General features: G+C 35.8%; 2 protein-coding genes and 4 long non-coding RNA genes across 9 annotated transcripts; 2 read left to right on the top strand and 4 right to left on the bottom strand.

Annotated features, from left to right (window-relative positions):
• The first annotated feature begins 30 nt into the window (after positions 1-30).
• Positions 31-4,612, top strand: LOC124459156. Of its 3 annotated transcripts, none has more exons than XM_047008680.1 (6): positions 31-765; positions 844-906; positions 976-3,125; positions 3,204-3,360; positions 3,472-3,590; positions 4,137-4,612. In XM_047008680.1, exons 1-3 carry the CDS (start codon positions 303-305, stop codon positions 1,491-1,493), a joined length of 1,044 nt encoding a protein of 347 aa, XP_046864636.1. In that variant the 5' UTR covers positions 31-302; the 3' UTR covers positions 1,494-3,125; positions 3,204-3,360; positions 3,472-3,590; positions 4,137-4,612. The 3 variants fall into 3 exon arrangements, with proteins under 3 accessions (XP_046864636.1, XP_046864635.1, XP_046864634.1); XM_047008679.1 differs by having other exon boundaries at positions 31-906; positions 976-1,752; positions 1,816-3,125; XM_047008678.1 differs by having other exon boundaries at positions 31-906.
• Positions 4,613-6,313: 1,701 nt separating this feature from the next.
• On the bottom strand, positions 6,314-10,067 carry LOC124459166 (kinetochore protein NDC80 homolog). Its single transcript, XM_047008687.1, has 5 exons — positions 9,972-10,067; positions 9,830-9,892; positions 6,681-6,780; positions 6,567-6,593; positions 6,314-6,492 (listed from the first exon to the last, which is right to left on the bottom strand). Exons 1-5 carry the CDS (start codon positions 10,065-10,067, stop codon positions 6,314-6,316), a joined length of 465 nt encoding a protein of 154 aa, XP_046864643.1.
• On the bottom strand, positions 7,398-8,610 carry LOC124459161. 2 transcript variants are annotated; one of them, XR_006953490.1, is made up of 5 exons: positions 8,288-8,610; positions 8,050-8,120; positions 7,935-7,969; positions 7,784-7,870; positions 7,398-7,435 (listed from the first exon to the last, which is right to left on the bottom strand). It is a non-coding gene; the product is annotated as an uncharacterized LOC124459161 (long non-coding RNA). The 2 variants fall into 2 exon arrangements; XR_006953489.1 differs by having other exon boundaries at positions 7,414-7,446.
• On the top strand, positions 7,423-8,054 carry LOC124459163. Its single transcript, XR_006953492.1, has 2 exons — positions 7,423-7,500; positions 7,799-8,054. It is a non-coding gene; the product is annotated as an uncharacterized LOC124459163 (long non-coding RNA).
• A 55-nt stretch (positions 10,068-10,122) lies between the features above and the next one.
• LOC124459162 lies at positions 10,123-10,597 on the bottom strand. Its single transcript, XR_006953491.1, has 2 exons — positions 10,508-10,597; positions 10,123-10,160 (listed from the first exon to the last, which is right to left on the bottom strand). It is a non-coding gene; the product is annotated as an uncharacterized LOC124459162 (long non-coding RNA).
• A 1,979-nt stretch (positions 10,598-12,576) lies between these two features.
• Positions 12,577-14,135, bottom strand: LOC124459159. Its single transcript, XR_006953488.1, has 3 exons — positions 14,075-14,135; positions 13,884-13,976; positions 12,577-12,677 (listed from the first exon to the last, which is right to left on the bottom strand). It is a non-coding gene; the product is annotated as an uncharacterized LOC124459159 (long non-coding RNA).
• Positions 14,136-14,426: the final 291 nt, after the last annotated feature.

The raw sequence follows: 14,426 nt of genomic DNA, 5'->3' as shown, positions 1-14,426 counted from the left end.
ACTTAATAAAACTTACTTATTAAAATTCGAGATGTTTACACCTTTGAAACTTGCAATCTACGCTGTAATAGCACTTTTTAGGTGACAAACTCGCTCTTTGATTTTTCCTGCCGCCATCTTGTTTTTAGCTGTATTTTTTACATTGAACTAAATATAACTCATTGAACTAAAATATCATTGAAACTAAAAATCATTGAACTAAATATTTAGTTCAATGATTTTTTATGAAAACCGTACGTATGAAAACCGTACGTCTGTTATCTTAGCGTACGTTTTGGTGCGAATGGTCAAATCAAATCAAGATGATTGCCTTCCCTCATGGACAGGATTCAATACTTTTCCAGTTTAATGATTTCTGCAAAGAAAATCTGTTTAGTGACGACAAAGATATATACAAAAAGATTAAAAAGAACAACATCAGAACTTTTACAACCAAAGCAATTACCGTCAAAGACAGCAAGGGACAACAACTTGCTGTGAAGTCAAGCCGAAATCTATTTGCCAAACTACTGGTTTTGTCTACGACGCGCAATGTCGACTTAAAAGAGTTGTTATCTTTCAGCCTTAGCGAATTTCCACTGTCCCTTGCAACTCCAACAGGCGGCTTTGTCAAGACAGCCAAATCAAAAATGTTTGAAGTTATGGAGACGCTGGGTGACAAATCAGTTCTTGTAGATGTTCAAAGCCTTCCAGAAAAAAGTACTGCTCTTCTCGTAGACGCGATGGCAGTCTTGCAAGTCATCAAGGGAAAATGGAAGACATTTGGTGAGTTTGCTGACTCGACTTTAACCTATTTAACGAATCTTGCTGCGAAATGGTCTGCCACGAGGTTGGATTTTGTAGGTGATCGATATCCCGAAATTAGCATCAAGAATACGGAGAGAGCTCACAGAGCCAGTGTTCAAGGTATCTGTCATACTAGCGCAGGAGATTATTATATTTTAAACTTCAAAATTAATTTTGTTCCTATTACAGGAGTACAGACAGTTCACATTTTCAATGATGCCCAGAAAATCCCCAAACAATGGAAAAAGTTCATGAGCTCTGGAAAAAACAAAGAGTCTCTCATGGCTTTTTTGGCAAATCAGTGGCGTACCTATCCCTCATCTTTCCTGCGCTCCCTTGCATGCTTGTACATAACGTCGCGTGATAAGTGCATTTGCCTTACTTTGGCAGTATCCAAAGAGAACCCAATTATCTCCAATAATGTCCCAGAGTTAGAAAGCGATCATGAAGAGGCAGATACCCGTCTTCTTCTGCATTCCAAGCACTCAGCTCAAACCTATGACAGAATCATCATTAAAACGCCTGATACAGATGTCCTTGTTATATCTATTGCCATGCAAAAGCTTATTGGAAAAGATATATACTTACTAACAGGAACAGGTTCTAACACTCGCACCATAGACATTGGAGCTGTATCTGATGAGTTAGGAGACGCTCTCTGCAAATGTTTACCTGGATTCCATGCATTCACAGGCAATAATTCATGACACTGCTCATTATTATTAAATACATAACATATTTAACAAGTATAACATGTTCATTTGTAGGCTGTGATTCCACAAGCGCCTTTGCTGGAAAAGGCAAAGTAAAGCCTTGGAAATTGCTTTTAGAAAATCCTGAGTTTTTAGAGCCTTTCTCGTTGCTTGGCCAATCGTTTGAGATTTCCGAAGAAGTTTCCACTCCTTTGAATAGATTTGTCTGCCTGCTTTATGGCGACAAAAAGGGAACTTGCGTCAATGATTCAAGGTAAGGCCTTGTTGCGAATTCTATTCACACATCTGCACTTTTTGTATCTTTTTGGATTTGTAGGTACGCCTTGTTTGTGTCTGGGAAATGTTCTGACGATTGCCTCCCCCCTAACACAGACAGTCTGATGCTGCACATCGAGAGATCAAACTATCAAGCATATATTTGGAACAAATGCCTTCTGCCGAAAATGAGACTCCAGCCCCCGTGTGGAAACGGATGGCTCATCGAAGACGACCAATTGAAAGTTCTATGGATGACTCGGCCGTCAGCACCTGACACCCTAATTGAGGTCGTCACCTGCCATTGTAAAACTGGGTGCAAAACCCTTAGATGCTCATGTTTGAAGTCTGGCTTTAAATGTACCGACTTGTGTGGCTGCGCGGACTGCTGTAATTTTGTTGCAGGAGATGACGATTTGTCAGAAGATGAGAATGATGATGATGATTGTGATGATAAAGACGATGAGTACGATAGTGAGGAAGATTAATAGATTTACAGATTTATAGATTATCGCTTGAGGAATATGCGCGCATCACATCAAATTTGTCGATTCAGGTCGCACGTTTAGTATAATTAGTCATATAATAATATAATGTTATGTATTATTTGCTCATATAATTAGACCATTTAAAAGGTCATATAAATCTGCATTGTATTTGAACGAAAATAGCTAGTAAGAAAAGGTCTTACTAGGACGCTTACAAGTAACGAGTAATCTTCTCTATAATATTATATAAGTATTTAATGATGTAAGCGCACGGGTTGAGGTCATCCACTCAGAACAACTGAGCCTTTCTCTTTTGTTTATAATGTTCAAATTTTTAGATAGATACCGCTTTCCCGCAGTTTTGCACTGCTAAAATACATAAGAAATAATTGAAATCCTAAATGTCACTATACTCACTTTGATCAAATACTGTAGTTTACTAAATATATATTTTCTCTTTTCTGTTTTAAATTAATAAACAATATGTATATAAAATACTTCAAGCAAAAAAAAAACGGAAAAAAACTAAAAAGACTGCCTTAAAATCCTCGATTTTGCCGCCTCTTTCTCTATCTGAGCCTGCGAATAATACAGCGGTCTTCCACAAAAAAGAATGGCGGACTATGGAAAAACAATAGGATTCAATTCGTAATTTCGAGGGCTAAAACTCCCTAGATTGCAAGATTTGGAGGTGTAAACAGGTAAATTCTTGTTAGTTATGGAAAAAGCAATCAATTCATGTAGTTTTTACGTAGTCATATATTTTTACATACGAACTTGAACGATAATCGACCACAGAATACGGCCTAATTAGAAAAACGCCACAACTTACAATACGAGAGGTTATGAAAGAATACCCTCGTCTTTTGATGTCCCTGGCATGGTAAAGAAAATTCTTAAACGTTCTTTCGTTATACATCATCTTGTACGGCTAACCAAATGTTTTCAAAAATTTATTCAGGTTGAAATAGACTTTGCAACATTGTATCCAGATGTCGCGGATAATCTTTTTCTGCGATTTACACCAGAAACAGTAGAGAAAATAATTTGTTACGCAGATACACAAACAGAAAAATGGACAAAATACTTGAATATTGCAACAAGAAACCTGAATTGCGGTAAAAATTGCAAAAACGGTTACATGATGCATGAAACATATGTGATACATGAAATACTTTCTTCATTGAAAATCCTAAAACACTGACTTTTATTTATAAACTATTTTATAGATGAAGAGAAAAGAAATGCTGCGATTTGTCTCCTTCCATGCGTTTTTCCTACTGGAAGAAAGAATAAAAAGAGGTGTACAACTGATGAAGCATTATGTGCTTTTATCGATTGCCAACCGGTATCCATCAAAAATCTTTTCATAACTTATTCACAGTACCTAATACAAATTTGTCAAAAAAGCACGGGCGTCAATCCGTTGTTAATTAAAGGGGACCATATACTTATATTCTGTCATTCCATCCTGATTTCTTTTGAAAGAGAAATTTTTTGAAAACAAATTAGACTGATGTATGAGTACATAAATATGTCCCCCCCCCGCATTAAAGCAAGATTGCTGCCATTGCAAAAAAAAGATATAACAAAACCATGCATTGTTGATTTATGGTACTTTATAGCATTGTCTCGTGCTGTTGTCAGTAAAATGTTTGAAAACATGAGCATTATTTTTACCGAGAAAGTTTTCCTTAAGTCCTATGAAACAGTGACAACTATCAATTATTTAAAAAAAGACGAAAGTCAATATATGCATGGACTGTTTTGCACAAAATGCTAGATCATCACCATTTTCAAAAATTTCGGTACTAGCTCTGCGTATAAGTAGTCGCATAATCAAACTCGTGTATTTGATGTAAAAGTCTCAAGTCTACTGTTTAATTATTTTTAGGTCGGTACAAACACACCTAAATATTTAGAAACAGCCTCAAGATGGCCGTTTGTTTTAGCAATTGGTAGTCGATGCAGCCCAACGCAAGTGTTCGTTATAATCGAAAGCCAGGGCTTGGAGCAGCCTAATCTTTTGAGGGCAATTGATGTTTGCTTTAAACTATTTTACGTACTTGATGTTAATTACCTATGGCAGAATTGTTCGTCGTGGGAGTTTATAGAAAAGGTTTTGTATGGCATTGAGGACCATGGAAAACAGAAGACTAAACCTGCTGTTGTTGCAATGAGAGCAACGTTAAAGTAATCAGACCATTGACGTTAAAATATATTGATATAAATTTAAGCTTCTCCAGCTATTGCATGTACCTGTTGTTAATATACATGATACTTGTCTATCTTCTGTTTTTAGTTTTTACTAAATGTAAGTTGTGTCCGTGCAATGTTTTTACTTAAATAAATTTACTTTTTGAGCATAAATATACTCTCTCAATGAATCACTAAGAATCACCCAGGAATTTAACAAGGCAACTAGTTAATTTTAACCGGGACAAGTGTCAAAATTTTAACATTAGTTCGTGGTTGAATTTAACCAGAATAAGGGTTAATTAATTTAACCCCGATTCCTTGTTAAAATAACCAGGATTGCGTCGGTCCCATTTGGAATACTTTCCTGGTTAAAATTTAACCCCATCCTGGTTATTTTTAACCAGGATGTTTTTAGAATATATTCTAATATTGATATGGAGATGAACAAGGAGTAAGTGTTTGCAGGGACGGCGAAGCAACATTATGAAGTGCAGGGCTAAGTCTTTAATTCTACTATGGCGTCTTAAAAAATTCCTCTAAACAATGACTTCAGCTCAGTCTAAATATATTTTTTGCAAAAAAAGGGGGGGGGGGCTTCAGCTGTCCCAGCCCCTCAGGCTGTTAACGTTAGTGCAAAGCTTATGATTAACTGTAAGGATTTTAAAGTTAGACATGACCCTCACATTTATATGTTAATATGAAATATTCATATAATTCTATTTTTCTTGGTATTCTATCCTTCTTGGTGCTTATGTTTTTAGTACATGGATATTTATGGTTGTTTAAGGCAGTCAATATCCAATGAATTATAAATTGCAGGTATATTATAAGTTTGAGTGTGAACTTTCTTTTCATTGTTGCAGATTGCTCCGTGCTAAATGAAGGTTGGTATACTCATGCTATATACTTATTATCAATGCTTATAAATAATCCAAAAATAACAACTAGTTATCTAAGGAGAAAGACAAAATGCTCCCTTCAAGAAAGAAAAATTTAAAAAATAATTCATATTATGATCATCCTTTGTTTATTGAATTTTTTTCACTGCATAAACCCCTTTTTTACCGATAAAGTATCGTAAATTGACGACTGTTAATGAGCGCTTCGAGTACTTGTGTCAATTCAAAAAAAAACTTTGCATACATGTGTAGAAATACTGTGTAGTCGGCTTCCTGTTGCGCATGTAATCCACTGCTCGTCAGTGGCTACTATTTTCTAAATAACATTTTGATAGGACTTTACATTGCCGACAGTTCTCTTAGACTGCAATTGATGTACCTATGTTGAATCTGTCGAATCTTTAAATGTACATCGCACAAAGCAAATGTCATTGTATTCATGACCTGTTTAAATTATGTCATTAAGAATCGTTTAAACAATAGTCATATTGATTCCTCATAGCAAGATCTTTAATCTGATACCTGATACCTTAAGACTGTTAGCTACACATCTATCAACTGTGAAAAGATGGAGATAAAACGGAGGCAAAAGGAGGGTAATTTCAAAGAAATATGAAATACAAAAGTATGTATTTATAAAAGTGGAAGCGACCCACCCTACCAAAAGGATGAATGACAAATTTCAAACACGTAGCTCACTTTAACAAGATGCACCTTTAAAGGGATGAACGTGTATGGGAACATTTGTGGAAAATCCTTTAAATTAATTGCACAAATGAAGCTCCGTGCAAGAAAAATCACAGTACGAGTTTTGGCCAAATAATCTGAATGAAAATCGGAAAACCGAGCCATTCCTAGGATCGAGGCAAATTATGTCATAAATTATGTCACAGTAATTTTCACAGTGATGGAGCTTCACCAGTGGCCAAAGTTTTGGCTCTGAACAATTTATATGAGCGATTTTCCAAAATGTTCACACATGTACGTAAAGTACCCAACCGTTTGCGATTATTTTGCTCACACTCACATTTAGAAATAAGCAATTTGAAGTTCTCAAAATTTCACGACACAATATCTTTCCTACCGGTTCACTTTCAAGTCTCGCCAGTTCTTCCTCCAGTAGCTTGTTTTCGTGACTCAGCTCTTCGTTTTCTGGAATATGAAAATCATAAAATTGTACATTACAAAGTGACGATGCACATAATTTTTCAACAATACACATTTACCAGCAATAAGTGGAGCATTCTTGTTTCCTACATTAATAGAAACAGATACATGCATAAATCTTGTAGGTCACTACCAAAGGTTACAGGAATTGATGCAATGACAACTTCACTCACTCAGTTCTTCATATAGTGCTTCTGTGTACTCATCCAGATTATCTAAGTCTTGACCGTAAATAAACGCTTCGTACGCTTTCTCAAGGTAATCAAAATACAACTGCGGTAACAAGACAAAGGTGTACATAGTGAGACATTAACAGTGGCAGAAACATCTGCTGAATACAGAGATGGATCTGGAATGATTTAGTAGTGGTTGCTTTGGTTTAGATTAGATTTTCTGAAGATACTTTGCAGGTTTTGCCCTATCATGTCAGACATTTACATTTCGCTTAATTGTTTGGTATATTAATACAATTCATTGGAAAATCAAGCATAAACATCCCATATATCTATGACTGTCACAGCCATATTAAACTAGGTACATTTGAAACACATGTTATCACATGTTATGGCATTCAGACTGCAAAGACATTATAGAGATAAGAACTTACCTTGTCCTCATCATTCATGGAAACAGACATTCGTCGATGGTGTCATTAACATTTTGAGCCAACTGAAAAAAAAAAAGAAATCACGCTTTAAAATGTTTGGGCAAACTCATCAATCTTCAATTTCAGTTTGTACAAAATTCAACCTTGACAAGTTCCATAAGCCAGTGAAGTGCACCAAGGAGCACTGGCCATGTGTGAGTGAGCCAACATTGGATAATGATGTTTTATGAATGTGTGAAGGGGTAACAAGACTCTTGAAGATTTTCGGTACTTCCTCTTCTGGTTTTCTTTTAGTTTTATGTGTCCGTTGGACTGATATGGCTATAAAGGAACTGTAAAATACAACTGCAAAGTAAATTGCAAAGTTCATAGAGATTTCAGGCTCGGTAGGTCACAAACATTGTGTGAATTATGTTATACATTGATTACTAGAATGCAAATTGGAATATTTGTCATATGATAGCAATATGATGTTTTATATCAATGCTGCATCATATTAATGCTGTATTTGTTTCGATTGGATGCCAGAAGCTGCATATAAATACTAGTATCAATTTGATTGTGAGACAGGATGTATGTTTTTCCAGAAAAAATTTGAATATATTTTCTCAACTAATACACACACTGGTCACCAACGTGAATTGATTCAACAGAGATCAACATACTAACGGAAAATACTTTCAGGAACTCTTTGCTCGTTGGAATCGTCATTTTCTTCATGGAGATTGGATGCTGGTAATCGTTGACCGAAAGAAACTGAACAGACAAAAACAATTCAAAAAAACTACTTTTACCATAATGCCGACATTTTAGCAAATACCTGCAATATGTCTTGTATTTCTTGATGCTGATAAGCTGAAAGATAAATGGCAATACAAGTAACTTAACTGATGAAAATTGCTGTTTGTTAAATTGAAGATAAAGCATAATCTCACATTTATCACTAAGCGGTCTGGAGTCTTTTATCTGCATGTACGATTCACGTCCATATTGACTTGATTTTCTGCTAAAATTCAAATGAAAAAAGCACACATAACTCCCACAGTATTCACAAGTAGAAGTTCCTGTAGCACCAAGAGATAGTAAGCCAACAAAACAAATAGTTATGTTAACAACGTACTATACTGCTAATATACGTTATGGTACAAACATTTTAAATCCCATAAAGGAAACCTGCTAGCTCCAAAAGATGTTTTCGGACGCGATATGCCTGACAACCTTGCACCAGTATTAGAAAGACGATCGCCCTGACTAATCGTGGGTTTGGTTTTGTAAGTGTCGCCGTATAAAGTCGCTCATTGTGGATTCATTTATTATTCATTTAGATAGCCATGAAGATTAAGAAATAAATGGCTATCTTAATCTTCATGGCTATCTTCTACAATCCTGTCGATTTCTTCATTGGAAAGAACGCAGGAAACCTCGGGAATAGCACTCCTCATTTTCACAGACCATTCCTTCGTGTTCTTTTGAACTTCTTTAACACGATTCTATGCGAGGAAAGCAAGCTCTTTTACGATTTGGCATTTCAATAAAACCACGATTTTTAAGACATTACAACACAACAAAATACAACGATGCGTAAATTGGAGGGTAAGTTTCAAAGGGATTCAGCAAAGAGTACAAATTATAATTTTGGAAGCGAAAACACCCACCCCAACCAAAAGGATGAATGACAAATTTCAAACACGAGCTCACTTTAACAAGATGCACCTTTAAAGGGATGAAAGTGTATAGAATATATTGTGGAAAATCCTTTAAATTAATTTTGCACAAATGAAGCTCCGTGCAGAAAAATCACAGTACGAGTTTTGGCCAAATAATCTGAATGAAAATCGGAAAACCGAGCCATTCCTAGGATCGAGCCAAATTATGTCATAAATTATGTCACAGTAATTTTCACAGTGATGGAGCTTCACCAGTGGCCAAAGTTTTGGCTCTGAACAATTTAATGAGCGATTTTCCAAAATGTTCACACATGTACGTAAAAGTACCCACCGTTTGCGATTATTTTGCGACATTCATCGATATTAATTTGAAGTTCTCAAATTTCAGCACAATATCTTTCCTCTCAAAATCTCGCCAGTTTTCCTCCAGTAGCTTGTTCGTTCTCAGTCTTCGTTTTCGGAATAAAACAACCATTTACGACGTGACAATGACACGAACTTACTCGTGCACATACACATTTACACAATCAAACTTCGTACACGTAGTTTACTACATTAATAAAACTACATGCATAAATCTTGTAGGTCACTACCAAAGGTTACAGGAATTGATGCAGATTCAGTTTTCATATAGTGCTTCTGTGTACTCATCTGTTATCAAGTCTTGACCGTAAATAAACGCTTCGTACGCTTTCTCAAGGTAATCAAAATACAACTGCGGTAACAAGACAAAGGTGTACATAGTGACAAGACATTAACAGTGAGAAACATGCTGGCATACAGAGATGGATAAAGATTTAGATTTGGTTGCTTTGGTTTAGATTAGATTTTCTGAAGATACTTTGCAGGTTTTGCCCTATCATGTCAGACATTTACATTTCGCTTAATTGTTTGGTATATTAATACAATTCATTGGAAAATCAAGCATAAACATCCCATATATCTATGACTGTCACAGCCATATTAAACTAGGTACATTTGAAACACATGTTATCACATGTTATGGCATTCAGACTGCAAAGACATTTTGATAGAGATAAGAACTTACCTTGTCCTCATCATTCATGGGAAACAGACATTCGTCGATGGTGTCATTAACATTTTGAGCCAACTGAAAAAAAAGAAAATCACGCTTTAAAATGTTTGGGCAAACTCATCAATCTTCAATTTCAGTTTGTACAAAATTCAACCTTGACAAGTTCCATAAGCCAGTGAAGTGCACCAAGGAGCACTGGCCATGTGTGAGGTGAGCCAACATTGGATAATGATGTTTTATGAATGGTCATTAGGGGTAACCAAGAATCTTGAAGAACCAAGACTCTTTCGGTTTTCCTCTTCTGGTTTTCTTTAGTTTTTATGTGTCCGTTGGACTGATATGGCTATAAAGGAACTGTAAAATACAACTGCAAAGTAAATTGCAAAGTTCATAGAGATTTCAGGCTCGGTAGGTCACAAACATTGTGTGAATTATGTTATACATTGATTACTAGAATGCAAATTGGAATATTTGTCATATGATAGCAATATGATGTTTTATATCAATGCTGCATCATATTAATGCTGTATTTGTTTCGATTGGATGCCCAGAAGCTGCATATAAATACTAGTATCAATTTGATTGTGAGACAGGATGTATGTTTTTCCAGAAAAAATTTGAATATATTTTCTCAACTAATACACACTGGTCACCAACGTGAATTGATTCAACAGAGATCAACATACTAACGGAAAATACTTTCAGGAACTCTTTGCTCGTTGGAATCGTCATTTTCTTCATGGAGATTGGATGCTGGTAATCGTTGACCGAAAGAAACTGAACAGACAAAAACAATTCAAAAAACTACTTTCACCATAATGCCGACATTTTAGCAAATACCAGCAATATGTCTTGTATTTCTTGATGCTGATAAGCTGAAAGATAAATGGCAATACAAGTAACTTAACTGATGAAAATTGCTGTTTGTAAAATTGAAGATAAAGCATAATCTCACATTTATCACTAAGCGGTCTGGAGTCTTTTATCTGCATGTACGATTCACGTCCATATTGACTTGATTTTCTGCTAAAATTCAAATGAAAAAGCACATAACTCCCACAGTATTCACAAATAGAAGTTCCTGTAGCACCAAGAGATAGTAAGCCAACAAAACAAATAGTTATGTTAACAACGTACTATACTGCTAATATACGTTATGGTACAAACATTTTAAATCCCATAAAGGAAACCTGCTAGCTCCAAAGATGTTTTCGGACGCGATATGCCTGACAACCTTGCTAGTATTAGAAAGACGATCGCCCTGACTAATCGTGGGTTTGGTTTTGTAAGTGTCGCCGTATAAAGTCGCTCATTGTGGATTCATTTATTATTCATTTAGATAGCCATGAAGAAATAAATGGCTATCTTAATCTTCATGGCTATCTTCTACAATCCTGTCGATTTCTTCATTGGAAAGAACGCAGGAAACCTCGGGAATAGCACTCCTCATTTTCACAGACCATTCCTTCGTGTTCTTTTGAACTTCTTTAACACGATTCTATGCGAGGAAAGCAAGCTCTTTTACGATTTGGCATTTCAATAAAACCACGAGTTTTTTAATTCATTACAACACAACAAAATACAACGCATGCGTCGATTGGTTTCTTAAGTTTCATTAGGAGCTTCAGCAAAGAGTACGAATTACGTCATTTTGGCGCGAAAACATTGTGACATCAACAACTCGTAGCCGTCATCAATCTGAGTACGATATCTATGATGTCTTTTAAAGAAACGAAAGTAGGTATATTTATTTATTGTGCAAGAACTTAGTTTACAATACTTTTTTTGACCTTCCAAGCTTTATTTCAGTATCTTTTTATGAACGCAGGTTTACAATAAAAACGAAAATACGACCTGCAAAACTTCCATGTATCTGGGACGCAAAGTGAATTATAAAAAGACAATAAAGTAATGCAAATATACAATCTATAAAAGGTAGAATAATGAAGATTTTTCTCTCTAAACAGTCCTATACCCACGCTAAATCAGTATTACGAATTCATCGATATTATTATTAACAAATAGAGCCGTAGCTGCTTCTCAAAATGCGGTGTTTTTCACAGGAAAAAGCTCGTTCTGTTGTTTACGGCTAAAACAACCATTTGACGACGCGACAACGACGACGAACTTCCTCGTGCCATTCCCTTACACGGTCAAACTTCGTACACGTAGTCGTACTCTTGCTAAAGCTCGCTATTAAGTTGAAGATTTTAAGTTTCAGTTGAGCAGATTAAGTTTTCATTAGTCTGTGCAAACCAATCTGTGATCAATCAATTAAATCAATTAAAGAGAATGTTGCAAATCGATCATGAATACATTAATGAGGGGAGGGGTGGGGTTAAGACATTTCCTGAAATTTTGTTTGGCATTATTGTTATTTTATAAAAGAAAAGAATTTTTCCGTGTTTACACAGGTTTATGCAAACCACAGAGACGTTTGTAAAACTCTCGAGCAGGTTCAAACACGGCAAATATCTTTTATGATAAATAGAGGTGAAAAAACATTACCTCTATTATAGTCTTGTGTTTCAGAACACGCTCACACCCATTACGTAAAATGATTTTAAAGATTCTTCTTCACGCTTCAACTCTACTTCTGTTGATTTTAATCTTTACATAATTGAGGTAACATAAAAAATGAAAATATCACGATTATTTGAAGTAAAATTCATGATGAAATCCCGTAACAGTCAAAATGAAACATGCTCATAATTACTTTCTCCTCAAAATACCTTTCTTTGGCATCCTCGAGTCTTTCGTTTTCCCGACATTTCTGTTTGATTATCCAATCTCAATCGATCTATCAGATTACGCTGATCTTCAATTCCGTCGGACAAAATTTTAATTCTTCGTCGTATTGCTGAGAAGAATCAATGATCAACATTCACGTAGAGATAAAGTTTAGAAAGTTTCGATGCACGATAAACGAGAAGTAGCCAGATTTTGCAATACAGCAAGTATTTCAGGCAGACGTTAATTTTCAAAGGTAAACAGTTTGAAAATCCTGTACCGAATTGAAAATTATACGAAAACATTTTCCGAAAGTGGATTACTTTGGAATACGCGATCAAAAATGTAGACAAATGGAACGCCAAAAATGTTTCAAAATTGATCAAAGCGCCACATTCCATCGGAAGTGACGCTGCCACATAATAATTAACATCATTATAAACCGTGTTCGTGTGCAAGTCCATGTACACAGTTCGTCGTACCTATTTTTAGTTTAGATTTAACCAGTTTTCAAAACAATAAATTTTCTTAACACTCCTGCCGGCATTTATATTTTCCCGCTAAAGTTTTCGCCGTTATTGAAGAGCAACGCAGACATTCAAACATCAATTTTCAACGTCAAAAACTGCAGTCGAAAAGCGAAAAATATTAAGCGATTCACTGATAAAGAACTCTTCCCGAAAAACCACCATTTAAGTTCGGATCATCTGCCTGGTAAAAACCATGAATATGGCAATTTATTTTCTTTGTTGTAGCTGAGAATTGTAAATGAACAGTAAAACGGCTATAGCTTTAGTATTGACCTAACATACGAAATACAACAACGCCTTTGGTAACTCCCACTAACTAGCGCTGTGTGCTTGAGCCGGTGTTTTGATGTTTTTCAAACCGAAACAAAAATACAGCAAACATACGAAGTTATTGTTGATGAAAAGCAAAACTTCAAAAAATCGAGTATTTTATGTATTAAAAATAACATGACGCCATTGTTGCATTGGTAACAAGATAGTCCAAGAATGACTATTTTTTTACTATAAATCGATGGTGAGTCAGGCCGCAATATCTTCTTCATCATCAAAGACGTCAAAGCGAGTTACAGAGAAACGGTATCCTTCGAAAATTCCGGCAAATAAACTTTCTAACGGAGCCTGTTTTAACAGCAGTCGGAGCCGGATTTTGCTTGGCCGGAGCGCGAGGTGAAAACGCGGAGTTTTACACAGTAAGACCGCTAAATCAAACGAATTTTCGTTTCGTCTAACAGTTCGAGTTATCGGGGTCTACTGTATTTGCAGAAACAGACAGTTAGGAGAAACACTTCCCTTACTCATAAACACACCTTTATGTTCCAGGCCAATTCTTTTTCCACGGTGGCAGTCTTATCATTCGACAATTGTATATCATATTGCTTTTCGCTTATTTGCTCCTGCACCTATGATTATTAAATGTTAGGATTTTTCATAAAATCCAGCCAACTTCATGAAAATATGAAAAATAAAGAAGCATGAACACATATATTGACAAGAATACCAAGTCAAGTTTTTCCTTAAGCTTCAATGTGTCTGCGTCGTAGCGAAACGTTTCCTCCGTAATTTGCTGCTTGAAACGCGTCAATTTGGGCTGAAAAAAATCCATGATTGGTCATTCGCCTCTTCCTCGATGACGAAAGAACGGAAACTTTTCGTAATGGCCAATGAACGGCGAGCAGATCTGGACATGAGAACGCCCGCCGTTAGCAGGCTGTTTGGTTACCCCAAAACCAATTTTGGTTACTCAAAACCACAGTAACGAGTTTTACGCTAATTTTACATAGAGATTTCAGACCTCTTACCTCTAAATTTCTAATAGGTATTTAGTACCTAGATCATGTTGAAAAGAAACC

Source organism: Xenia sp. Carnegie-2017, unplaced genomic scaffold, assembly GCF_021976095.1.
Source record: "Xenia sp. Carnegie-2017 unplaced genomic scaffold, XeniaSp_v1 HiC_scaffold_69, whole genome shotgun sequence".
Classification (NCBI taxonomy): domain Eukaryota; kingdom Metazoa; phylum Cnidaria; class Anthozoa; order Malacalcyonacea; family Xeniidae; genus Xenia; species Xenia sp. Carnegie-2017.
This window is presented reverse-complemented; position numbering and strand designations above follow the sequence as displayed.